Here is a 13135-nt window from a genome sequence, read left to right as displayed (position 1 = left end):
CAGAGAAAGAAGCAGGGGTCGTGGATGAAAGAGAGGTCGAGGAAAGAAAAGGGAGACGTTAGGCAACGCATCTTGTACAACTACAGCTGCTATAAAACATTTGTGAACCCTTTCTCTTCGTTTATCTGACCGTCCAACGTTCCCTCACGCCTGCCATGCCTGGAAACAACTACAGATACTCTACCTCTGTCTGTCGTGTCACTGGTCATGGCTCCTCTGGACTGCAGTTGGCTCTGCAGACACTCTATCTCCACATCCTTGGCAGCCAATAGCTGCTGGAGCTCAGCGATGTCCCCCTGTGGAGAGGACAGTGCTCAGATCACACCGGGGGCAGAGAAAACGCTGACCACGACGAGGCTCATAGGTATACAGCCAATTTCACAAGCTTTCTATGACAGATGCAGACATGGTACAGTGTGGAGTGAATCATTCCACGGATGATTCAATAATGCACAACTTGTGATGAGGTCCATAGGGACAGAAACGGACAAAGGACAAAAAAAAAGAAAAAGAAGACACTGTGTTAAAGATAACATAATGAATGCATCCCAGAGAAAACTTCTATCTTAGCCAGCATTAAATGTCCCTCACACATTTTTCTGGTCCACCCCGGTAAATGCTGAAAACTGATAACTGAGTTAACATTTAGGTGTTGGGCTGTATTTTAAAATGCCTTGTTAGGGGGTAATACTATTTGTTTTATCCTAGGTCCTTACAAACAAGCAAAAATTCATGAAGGTGCGTGTGTGTGTGTGTGAGTGTGTCTATAGCAGCAATTGCTAATAGATCCTAGAGCGAAAGTGTGATACAAACCTGATGATATGACCCATATTTGCACTGAATGCACACAAATGTCTCTTGTGTCTTGGACAAAGTACTAAAATAAACAGATGGATCAACTAAATACACACATGGAGTGAAGCATGCTCGCCGCCCACTCTTAGCTCTGGGTCTGAAAGCACTGAAGAGTAATGCTGAGCTGTCGCTCCCAATTAGCCTCACAAGCTTCCCTCTCTCTGTCTCTGTGACTTGCTATGTATCCTCAACTAAACAAGAGTATCGGGGCATCGTCAGACCAACAGTTCACCTGTTTTTGAGTTGAAGTACATGCACAAAACACGAAACTACGGCGAAAAGGCGAAAACATAAAAAGATGTGGCAAAGGAACTGAGGTATGTGGACAGATGGGACAAAACAAGGAAGAGGAGGAGGAGGGGAGGAAGAAGCACCTGAGCTGTCCGACATCGCTCCTCCCAAAGTTGCCGCTCGGCCTGAGTCTGCTCAACCGTGAGCTTCAGGCTCGAGAGCTTGGTCATGAGCGACTGGTAACATACATGGAGAGAGTAAGAGATGGACAGCTAGAGGGTGAGGCAGAGAGACACAGACAGAGAGTGAGAGAGAGAGAGGCGAGTGAGCCGAAAGAGAGATATTCTCCCCTGAGGTCTGTTCTCCGCTGATGTTTCAGCAAAACGAGGAGGGATGTTTAAGACGAAGTAAAAAAAATATTTTTTAAAAAAAGAAAAAAATGTAAATGCAGTTTTAAATGTTGACAACCTTATGAGTTAGTTAACTGTTGCGAGTTAGTTAACTGTGCTTTCCATACCTTCGTTGCCTTCAGCTTTCTCTCATACTGACTCTTCTCGCCCTCCAGCTCCTCTACTTTCTTCTTAAGGAGATTCAGCTCTTGCAACAGGCCCTATTAGAGTCAGAAAGGGGTTCTGAGTTTATAGGCAGATAAAAACAGCCTGAAGTCAATTCACTTTCAATTCACACTGGATAAAAGGGTGTCCCTGAAAAGCCCAAGCAGGGAAAGAAACACCCCACCCCCCCGAGTAGACCCTTTCTGGCTCTCTTCAGATGCAGAACCAGTTCTTCAAAGCATGAAATCCATAGACAGAGAGAGTTTGTATGATTTCCTCTGAGCCCCGCATGATAAATCTGCATGGGAAAGAGATGACCAGTGCTCCACACTTACAACACTTTCCAATTTTAGAGATACTGTGGAGGAGCACAGGCCATTTGTTATGTTCTCACCCTTCAAAATTCCTTAGTTAGTGTGGCAGATGCCATGCAGAATAGGCCACGTCCATGTAGTCCATGTTACTCAGTTAAACACAACATGAGAACACACAGCCAACAAGGGTCTACACCACACCACCAAGACAACTGTAAAGAAATGCGGTTAGTGTTAGGAGTCTGAGGAATTTTGCAGAAGAAAAAGATGAAATGGACAGAGGGGTCTGAAAGTCGAGTTAATGGTGGAATAGCGTGCTTCCGTACACAGGTTCTGCATACGTTCTCTCCTCCTCTGCAGCGGCAGCAGTCTTCAGCATCGGAGCTGCCCAAGCCCACATCAGGGCTCCGGTTGAGGGTGTCCCGGGAACCACCGTCCCCATGGCCCTCCAGGGCCCGCTTCTCCTGGATGCGGAAACTGATTTCCTGCTGAAACCTACACATCTGCTCCTGTAGCTCACTAATCAGATTAACTACACTCTGAGAGGGTGAGAGACAGGGAGAAAAGAAGGACAGAAAAAAGAAAGGAAAATAGGGGGTAAACGTATTGTACGTATTGAAATGTGTCCCTCAATACGTGAGTCTCAGAATCAGGACCACTTCCATATCATCATGTTGTTTATGATGATTGACAAGCTGTGGCCTGACAACAGGGTGTGTGCGTGTGTGTGTGTGTGTGCACGCACACACACAATGACATATGACATTTAAGCAACAGATTGCAGACATGAGTCCGCACATGGCCACATTTTCACTAGGGCTTGGCATTTAAAATGATTAATCTAGTGATTATTTTTACAACGCATCAATTAATATAATAATTAGTTTTTTCTAAATCGGTTTGATTCCTGATTATGAATACATTCATTGACTAATATAGCAGTTTATACATTCTAATTTACATATCTGAATGAAAATCTTAACATTCCATTACATGTTTATTGCTCTTACTCTCAAAATTACAAAATAAAATTAAAATAAGAGTGAAATAAGAAGTAGCTTTCAATAAAAAATAAAAAGGTCACCCAGAATACTTTTTCAGAGCAATTGAAAATTAAATAACCAATAATAAAAATCCTCCAGGATTTTGCTTTTGTGATTGTTAATGAAAAGTTGCGACAGAAGTAACAGTGTTTTTGTCTGGAGATGGTTGCTGTAAAACTACTGAAATAAGTGAAAACTGCAAGTAATCTCTGATATTTATAGTTACATAAAACATTAAAATGAGCAAAAACATGTCTTGTGAGAACAACACAGTACTTATAAAATAACTTGTGAATGCCACTTAATTGTACATACAAAATTCCATATTGCTAATAAACTTGTACTGAAAGGCATTCATAAATTCCACTTACTGTTATCTTTGGATAGCTAAATAGAAAATGATAGAGTGCATGTCTGCATCTCTCAGTGTAAGTACAAAAATGTTTTTCAATTAACAACTTTCCTTTGTGTTCCACCACAATCTTGCATGGAGGAAACTTTTTAGGATAAATGAGCAGCATTCCTGTCACACAAGTCTGCATGTTCAGTAACACGGAAGTGAAACTGATTACGTTTGCCTGATGAAAATAGCAGAAAGTGTTGCGATAGGACAAAACTACAAAAATGTTGAAGGGATTTAACATTAATTAATGTTTGCATTAATTATTGCAATCACAACATCGGAAATTCCTGGACCAAACTTTGGGGTTTGAAAACAGAAAATGTTTTATTGCTTTTATTAAAATAAACACCAGTAATGGAACCCGACAGCCCACCGTGGTGGTCTTCCTGATGTGGTATGTGTATCTTTCAGAAAACATAAATGATGATTTAATGTGTGGTAATGGATTGATTTCCCACCCACTCGCAGTATCCTCTTGTATCCTCTTATCCTCTTATATATATATATACTCCTTACGCCTAGTCTAGTATTAAGTACAAATTTCCAAATAACTTCTTTCTACACTGACAACATGTATGACGAATAAGCACATTTCTTGCACTATTGAAACTCTGAGTCACTGGCGTTGCTGCTACTCGCCGGTGCCACCATCTTTGTTTTGGTTCGAATGCATCGTTGTGCATGACATTGTCAATGAACGTTGACATGTCACCTCAGCCCTAATTTTACCATTCTGGTCTCTCAAGCCCGCCAGGTGGCCCCACATATTCATTTGTCTCCGTGTCTCTATCACCTTCATGATTTCCACATAATCTCCCAATTATGTTCATCTGATTCAGCACGTCTCTGGACATTTTCAAGAGCCAGCTGATAACCCACCTATTCTCTTAGGCCTTGGAGCGCTCAGCTAATTTATGTTAAGGGATCCCTGAGCTCAGGGAGGAAGAGACACTGACATTGGGGGATCTGCCATGGCGCTTGTGGACATGGTTTGCAGGTCCAAAACATGTCCACATGAAAAAAAACATGAAATTCAAAAGGATATACTTTTTCTTGCCACTGTGTGTAGAAATGTGTTAATATGAGAACTTCTCAGAACAGGGTGCAGTTGTTTTCAGAGCAAAATGCCGGACTGTTATGTCTTTAAAGGAGTAAAAGCTTTATTGAACACATTAAATTTGTCAACAGAAAATTAAGAAATAAAAGTGCCAGTGTGTATGAAGTTATAGTGAAGAATGCTGAAGAAATACTGTTGCCTAAAGATGAAAACATGAATAAATAGATCGATAGAAAGAGAAAATTATTTTTGCCCTTTTCTTCTGCTATTGTATGTCTGCTCACAAACAGAGCTAACAAACCGCCAAACCAGCCACAGACACAACAATAATGACATGGTTGATGTGATACACTATGCTGTTATGCCTGATGATATACCTGCATGTCTGGATTCGTACCGAAGGGTGAAAGTCTTTGTGGCTTCGGTATATTCGGAGTGCATGCCTGCCATTCCTCCTTGTAGGACGGTGCCATGCAGCTGTCACTACTGTGAGATGCGCGTGTGTACGTAACTGATGGCAATGACATCAGTATCTACCGAACCTTGCTCCTGACAGTGAGGATTTATAGAGGACTCTCAAAAGGAAAGAGGACTCTCAAAATGAACCTAAACTGAAGACTGGACCTGTCTTCCTGATTGAACACTGGTTGGTTTAACAACTGTTTGTTTATGACCTTTTTTATGACGGAGATGAGTACATGTGGGTTAAGGTCAGACCTTGTGTGGTCTGAATGCCGCACTGGGTGCAGGGCAAAGACTCAACTTGGGTGGGGCATCAGGCCACAGAGTTAAAGTAGTGAATTATAATAGACAATGTGACAAAACATTCATTGTTTTTTTCCATACTTTCCAATAAGCAAATCTAACAGAAAAGAAGGTAAAACACAAACAAGTGGGAAATTAAGTATATTTTTCTATACATTGTTCAATTCAAGTGAAACATATGGGGGAAGCCACGTTCTATTATTCGTATGTTCTACGATCACACAGCAGTTCATTTAGAAGAAAGCAGACATCATTACTTTAGTTGAATATCCAAAACCCATTTAATCACCTTGATTTGCAATTTCTTGTTTAACCTCTTAAGGTATATTAGAAATGTAATCGCCAAGTGCTGTGCTGTCTCTTGCACTCTTTTCTCCCTCTGCAGTCTTACAGGCTTAATTCTCCATTTACACAACATGGGGACTTCCCAGGTAGAGCAACAACAAGCCAAACAGTAAAGAGTGAAAAATGGAATTAAATGTTTACATCCACAGACTTCACTATATCTGCACAGAAGCGTCTGTAATACAGATATCCACACTCAAAACCACAGAATGATAATATTACCCATTTTAAGACCCATTTTATGACAGAAGCAAGTCAATGCCCCAACTCTCCTGAAATGAGAACAGTTCAGTTAAGCAGAAGTACAAAAATCTGCATGCTGAATCAGCTCATTTGACGGATTTGAACTTCCACCACACCCTGTCGGACATTGCGTGACTGACAGCTGCTCCTTTGAGGTCATGTTTATTGCCATCCGCATCCCTGTCTGTTTGTTGACATGCCCGTATTGAGTCAGTGTCATCTCTTTTTCATGGACCCCCAGCTACAACAACACCTACTAAAGTCTTAAACGCAATGACATGTCTTTACATCCATGCTCAAAGAATCCAAATATCATCCAACATAGTACTAGCTAGTTTATTATTTCCTGAAATAAAGAGTCTAGTTTGTGCATATTGATTAAAACAATGTCGTCCCTGTTGAGCGGGATGCAAGAGGTTTGACCTCTGACCCTGGGCAAGTGTTGTCGAGTGCCATACCTCTGCTTTGTTCTGCTTGTCATCCATGTTGATTTGGTTTTGCTGCTCCTCCTCCACACCCACCAGCTTGAGTTTCAGGTATGAAACCTCATCCATGAGATCCAGTTTCTGTGTCTCCAGACTGGTTCGGCTCAGCAGCTCCTGGTCCACACACACACACACGTACACACAGATGTGTGAGCTTTATATTCTACATTTCAGATCAGACTGCAGTGTTTAGGAAGTGTCACATACAAATCATGTAATTTGTTCAGCTGAGGGTAGAGTAAAGGTTTAAAGTAAGACTGATTGTATATTCCTCTGCATGTTCAGCCTCTGGAAGGTTCTGCGAACATGTAAAATAAACGGATGGGAAGATCCTCTGAGTGTACGTGTTGTGGGGAGAGTTGCACCAGGAAGGGAGGAGAAAAATATTGACAGCATGGCAGCAGAAACACTGTTTACTACAGAGACCCAGACACCTGTGTGTCAGATTTGGGGGTAATTTGTCACACCCCCATCATATCAATATCCATCTCATCAGAGAGACTAGATTTGTTTTAAAAAGCATGCCGATACAGAAGGAAATTGTAAACGTAAAAAACCCACAGAATACAACTCTGTAACTCAACACCTTCTTGAGCACAAAAGGCAGTAAGTATTTTGTTGTAGACCCTTTCCCACCTAGTGTTACAGGCGCTAGAATTTCAATAGAGAAACACAAAGTAGCTGTAGCTCATAGAGAGACAATACATAGACACAGGATTTTTATATCGCTCACTGAGGAAACTGGTGAGACCAGTAGTACGCCTCATGTGTGTCGAAAGTGCGATCACAGTTAAAAAGCAGAGGAAAGGTTTAAAATGGCTCAGCTCATTAAGGTAAAATTACAAATGAATCATTGAACAGATGGAAGTAAACCATTTAAGAAATTCGTTTAAAATGTTTAACCTCTTCAATAATTCTATAAAGTTATTATTTAGCCTCTTTTATGTTTGTAAATTAAATATTGAATTTAATGAGGTTTTAAACATGAGGTCTTTAAACATGAATAATAATACATATGTCCACAGACATTCTCTAGAGCTTTACTATCAGTAGTTACAACGGCAGAACGCTTGTAAACGCCACCCAGGAAGATGACTCATTTGATTTAGCTTTGCTGAAACAATGTGGTGCTTCTGCAAATGCGGCTGTACCAGAATGGAAGCTGTGGGCATAAATACTGGACTGCACCAGTCAAGCCATGATCACTTGATTCGCCCTTTCTGGTCAAAGCCTACTTTCACAATATTACTCATTAAATCAATTATTAATCCCCACTGAGACTGACTCATGCACTTCCTCTGTCCTTAAAGTGAAATAAAAGTAGTGCATTGAGTCCAGCGTTTGAACTTTAACGTGCTTTTACAGAGCAACTTTCAATCAGTAGATACAAAGACATTCCCCCTGGAGACACTCAGGGTTAACACAATGGTAGTAAGTGGGGTGTTAACTCTCTATGCTACTACCAGAGCTTTTAAAGCTCAACATTAAGAAATAAGGTCAGACTGTTAAAATCTCTGTGCAGCTTTAACTTTAAACTGCAGGCTGAGGGCGGCGTCCTACCTGCTGCAACATTTCCTCGGTGGAAAGGAGCTTGTGGTGGTGTTCCTCCAGAGAGCTCTCCAGATCGCGGATCTTCTCACCCTGGGCCTCCACCTGGTCTGTAAGGACGCTCACCTGTGGCACAAAGATCGGGACACGTTGAGCTGGGGACACGCCGGACAACTCTCTCATTCACTCTGATCTCGCTTTCAGTCTCTTCCCCCCACCCTCCCACTACAGGAAATATGCTAATGCATGTCGCAACACAGACCTTAGGCAGTTACACTCCTATCCATGGGCACTGTTTGCACAAGCTCACTGAGTAGGTTTATACTCATGTGTCTCCGAAAGAATCCACAAACAGTCCGTCTTTGCACGCAAGGTGAGAAGAAGGGCTGCAGACCACCAGCAGCACACACATGTAGAAATCCAGGCACTTTGAGGTGACATGGCCAACCAATCAGATGTCTTTATTTTTTTGGGTTGTTTTTTTTCTTATGGCTCGAGACTGTGCATCAAGTCACTGACGCTCAGGCAGGCCAGAAGAATGTGCCGGCTGAGCAACACTACCAAAACAAGCGATAAGCCTGACAAGCCATAACAGTTTCAGGACAGAATCTGGCTGATTACTATCTTCATCCCACATTCAGGTTTTCCTCACAGGCAGAAATACCAACTTTATCACGCAAACGTTTGTCAAGAACTTTGGGAATTCCTGTACACTTGTGACAGCTGAAGGTCTTGTTCTCAGTGCCCCATGATGTTTGGCTGTGTCCCACTGTCAGCAGGTTCACGTAATGTTTTAGTACCCCCTTCACCGTCTTGGGGACTCCATGCCATGATGAATCAGATTTATTTAGGAAGTACAAGGAGAATCAAGTGTCTTGCTCAGGGACACAATGGTGTTGCTCAGGGACACAAAGTGGGGTTGGCGAACTTCTGGTTCATAGGTGAGCATGTATGAGCACTAGGCTACTACCACTTTCTTATATCGAGGTGGGAGGGGAGAAAATGCATTGCTCACCTGTAGAACCAGCGACTCTTTGTCTCCTTCTAAACGCACCAGGCGTTCCTGACAGGTCTCATTGTTGCTTGATGACTGGAGGTTAATCTGCGATCATTGAAAAGAGGCAGAGAGAGGGAGAGAACTGTAACTAGTAAGACAGAAACACAGAAGAATCAATGTTTTGGAGACAATTTGATGCATTCCTGTCTACTTGCTGCAAACTATTGAACATGTGGTATGGAGCAGTGTTTAACCTCATACTCATTAATATCAACCTTTGTCAAAATTGTCCAGTGAAGCCCATCAAAGGACTTGGGCACTTGACAAATATTGTACTTACAAAAGGAACCCCCTTAACCACGGCTGTTGGACGCCTAATGAACCGTATCTCTATAATCCTGCAAATGCCTACACATAAGACCACTCTCAGTGGCAGTGAGACAGCAATATCGACACAGAGATCCGTCATGGCAACTCGTGTATGTATGTGGCAGGGGTAAGATAATCAGCTTTCAGCTCGTGGCTAAAACCTCTGCTGTGCCCACGGCCTTTGCATCAATGCGACATGGAAAGAGAGTATGTGCGCCTGGAGTCTTCAGACCATTCCTCTTGCAATAAATGCTACATTAAGCACTCTTTAGAAGGTGGAACCTGAGCCCTCAGGCTTGGGCCGGAGAGAGTGAGGTTATCCAACGCTTCCCCTAAGCCCATGCGAGCTGTGTGTGAAAGGACAGCTCTGCATTTCTCAATTACTGCGGCGTAAGGCTTCAAAAATGCAGTGACTGTCAACTATGGGTGGAATTTCAAATACACAAATTGTTTTGGGAGATGAAGCATTGATGGGCTGGTCCATGTTCCACTCTCGAACTCACTGACTCCTAACACCCTGCATGTTGAGGCTGAATCGCTACAGCAGTTTGTCACCAAAGAATAAATTGTTTCAAAATGATTAGCACATTCCATACATAATCAGAGAAGATCTTCTATACCGACTGTCAAGATTATATACAAAGTCATTATTGTAAATTATGATGTAAACAAAGTGCAGGAACCACAAATTTATCACCGGACTAATACAAACAGGCTGAAGGCATTCTACAAATGCAATTTCATGGATTGCCATATTGATGTAAACTCTCTGTGCAATTTATGAGCAACACTCTCCGGAGGCCCAGCCTTCAATCCGGGCGGCCCACATGTGCTGGAATTTCCCTTTTTCCATTACCAAGTGGCTTGTCTCTTCCCTCTTAAAGGCACAGATTGTGCAGGAATCCCAGTTTCATCGGAATTAGTCCACAGTCTGAGAATGTCTCATGACGATCGGCAGCCTCCCACACAGTCCCTCCCAGTGTTTCAATTTTATGTTTAATGTTTAAATGCCAGGAAATACATTTTTAAAAATGGCACCCAAAATTGCCCAACATAAAGAAATCATAAGTAATTAATTTTAGAGCACTCAAATTGAAAAAATGGCCTAGTCAATCAATTGTCTTTAAATCAATTAATTATTTGTCATTACAGATAAATTGGTTGAACACTACACACAAAAATACAGTTCTAGTATTTACAGCACTGTTTCAGCAGTAAAGCCAAACCATGAGGCCTTAATAAAAAGCTTAAAATCAAATCCACATGATGAAGCTAAACAGACATAGATATTTAAATGAAAAATACATGATATCATTTAATACTATTTTAATTACCATTATTACATCATGCAATACCCTTTTTCATCCGATTTAAGACGTTTTAAACTACTCCACGAACCTGCATGCCAAGTATCACCTGGATACAAACCCCCTTTAAATAACCAGCGCACCCTCTCTTCTGTCCCTTACAACACATGTGTAATGTCGGGATTCTTGAGACTTTCTGATAATTTCATTTGCTCACTATTAAAGACAATAACCTATTTCCAGACACAGCAGGCCCCAGGGCATTTTTTCTTCTTCTTAGAACTGGTTGGATGAAACAGCCTTTTGTGTCGCTGTGATCACAAGATCAAAACACCGCGCACACCACCTTAACAGAGCCACTATAATTACCCGTCACGTGTTCCCTCAGCCACAAAACATGTTTATAGCTTTACAGAGTTCACAAGTAAATAAGGGACATTTCCATGAACAGGGTATTCACGGTAGCTGTTTATCATGGTTTCTTTGCGCAGTTGTTTTAAAGATCATCAATGCAGAACATGCATTGGTGTGTTTGGTATTCCAGTCCTTGGCAGCCGCTTAGTGGTCCAAAAACGAAATAAAAAAATAATAATGATACTGACATATTAGAGCATAGTAGTTTGCAATAAACCCCCAATTAGGGCTGTGTTCGATTTCAATTCCATCATCAAACAATTACAATTATTTTTTATTTTTACACAATACTCGCTGTAAATTATGAGTCTTCCGAATGCACATGTGCTTGCGAAGGTAGTTTTTTTAAAAAGTCAGTGTAGCCACATTTAGTCAGCAAGAAACGCAGAGTCAGTTCACTGGTGTGGGAACACTTTGGATAGATGTGTTAAAGACACAGATCTTTCAAAAACAAGATTTGCTACTCAGTGGTGTCTGCACCAGTCAGCAACATGACACACCTGTTAACCACTTACAGTTATTTAAAGTAAGTTAAAGTTCAACAGGAAGGTATCTTTGAAGATTTAATGTTTGCTGTTTACTGCAATAAACGCAATGTATTTACAAAGTCTGTGAAAAATAATCGGGATTTCAATATTGACCACAATAATTGCAGATATGATTCACCCCTCATATAATCGGGTAGCCATACCTCGAATCTACAACAAGCAAAAATGCCCAAGAAAGATGACAGCATTATTTACATATATCTCTGTCCACCTTACCTTCTTCAGCCAAGTGAAATGCTTGTAAAAGTCAATGTTCCCCTCCATACTGAAGGCCCATTGCTGCCTCCCAGTCAGGAGAGCCGTGTGAGGCTTCCTGACCAGGCAGGCCCTTTTATTGTGGCTCTGCGCAGCTCCTGGTGGCCTCCTCTCCTGATGAGGGGGAAGGCAACTGTGTAAACCCAGCCGTCTGGACTGCAACTCTGCACCAGCCCCCCTACCCAAAAAAGCATCTGTTCCCTCAGCTCTCGGGGCTGAGCTGAGAAACAGGGTCGCCTTCCTCAACCAAGCGACGCAAACCGTACCAGCCCACTCGCACACACACACACACACAGAAACTTCACTCTGTTCCTGCCCCCTTCCTTCTGCTGCACTCTTTCTGTCTTTAACTTTTTGCTCTCCCCTCCCTTCTGTTTCAGTCACCAACTCTCTCTCTCTCTCTCTCTCTCTCTCTGAGAAATAAATTAAAGTCACATAGAAACACTGAAAGTGGAAACAGTCAGCTGTGTTCCCTCTTTTAAACAGACACAGGGTTTTTCAGCAGGGGGTGGGATCAATGTATGGGTGGTATGGCCCTGGATTTAAAAAGCACCATCAGCGTCTGACATGACTAGAGTCACGGCAGTGCAGTGTCATCATCGTCACAGAGGCCCTGAAAGATATTTCTGGTTAAACACCATGGAGCTCATTCCTGCTTTCTCATGTTCCTTTTTGCTCTGAGCATTTCCTGTTTGCTCACTTAGATGCTATGGAGATGGTGGAGGTCTCAGAAATGAGCCAATGTCCCTTTAAGGACCAGAGAATGAGGACAAAACATTATTAGAACTATGATTTTGTAGTTTAAAGGTGCCATATATGGATAGAATGGGTGTGAATTCAGGTACAGTTGTACATTGGATATTACAATTTTGTGGTTATCACTAAATGCCAAAATAATGCATTTATTCTCCATGTATCATACAAACCATGTTGAAAAAATCAGTGACAACATGAAAACAAGTGAAAAAAAATGAAACCCATGCAAAACACACATCATCATGTACAGTCAAGTCAGCATACACAGTAAACAGTGAAGTGTTGGCAATACAAGTGTGACTCCCTGTACATCTCCACAATGCTTCAAAAAATCTCTCCTGACCATATCCCCTTCATTTCTCAAATATAAATGTTTCTATTACATCTGGTCATGTGACAACTGCCTTCAAAACAACTAGGGTTCTCCCAATCCGAAAGAAACCCACAGCCAATCCTACAGACATTAACAACTACTGACAACTCTCTTCTACAATCACGTCATCTGTTTCTGAACAACCTCCTGGATCCCAACCAGTGGCTTCATTCTACAGAGATTGTTTTTCTGGCTGTTTCTGAAAAGCTACATGTGGCCAGACCAGCAAAACTCTCATCTTTTCTTATTCTCCTTGACCTCTCTGCAGCATAC

General features: G+C 41.8%; 1 protein-coding gene across 16 annotated transcripts in view; it reads right to left on the bottom strand.

Annotated features, from left to right (window-relative positions):
• ppfibp2b (PPFIA binding protein 2b) overlaps window positions 1–13135 on the bottom strand; it is a 50403-nt gene that overhangs the window by 14753 nt on the left and 22515 nt on the right. For 11 of the 16 annotated variants that reach the window (XR_003750403.1, XR_003750405.1, XR_003750404.1 and 8 more), the window contains 6 exons: window positions 8859–8945; window positions 7856–7969; window positions 6269–6409; window positions 2281–2493; window positions 1604–1696; window positions 185–296 (listed from right to left, as the gene is read on the bottom strand). Coding sequence is in view for 13 of the 16 variants with exons in the window: in XM_028987762.1 (XP_028843595.1) it covers window positions 185–296; window positions 1604–1696; window positions 2281–2493; window positions 6269–6409; window positions 7856–7969; window positions 8859–8945 (760 nt within the window). In the remaining 3 variants the exon portion in view is untranslated. Of the gene's footprint in view, window positions 1–184; window positions 297–1603; window positions 1697–2280; window positions 2494–6268; window positions 6410–7855; window positions 7970–8858; window positions 8946–11694; window positions 12155–13135 lie in introns of those variants that run through there. The other 5 variants (XM_028987763.1, XM_028987768.1, XM_028987772.1 and 2 more) reach the window with 3 other exon arrangements.

Source organism: Denticeps clupeoides, chromosome 7 (assembly GCF_900700375.1).
Source record: "Denticeps clupeoides chromosome 7, fDenClu1.1, whole genome shotgun sequence".
In the NCBI taxonomy this organism is placed as follows: Eukaryota; Metazoa; Chordata; class Actinopteri; order Clupeiformes; family Denticipitidae; genus Denticeps; species Denticeps clupeoides.
Note: the sequence above shows the minus strand (reverse complement) of the source record. Positions and strands in the feature narration are given on the sequence as shown.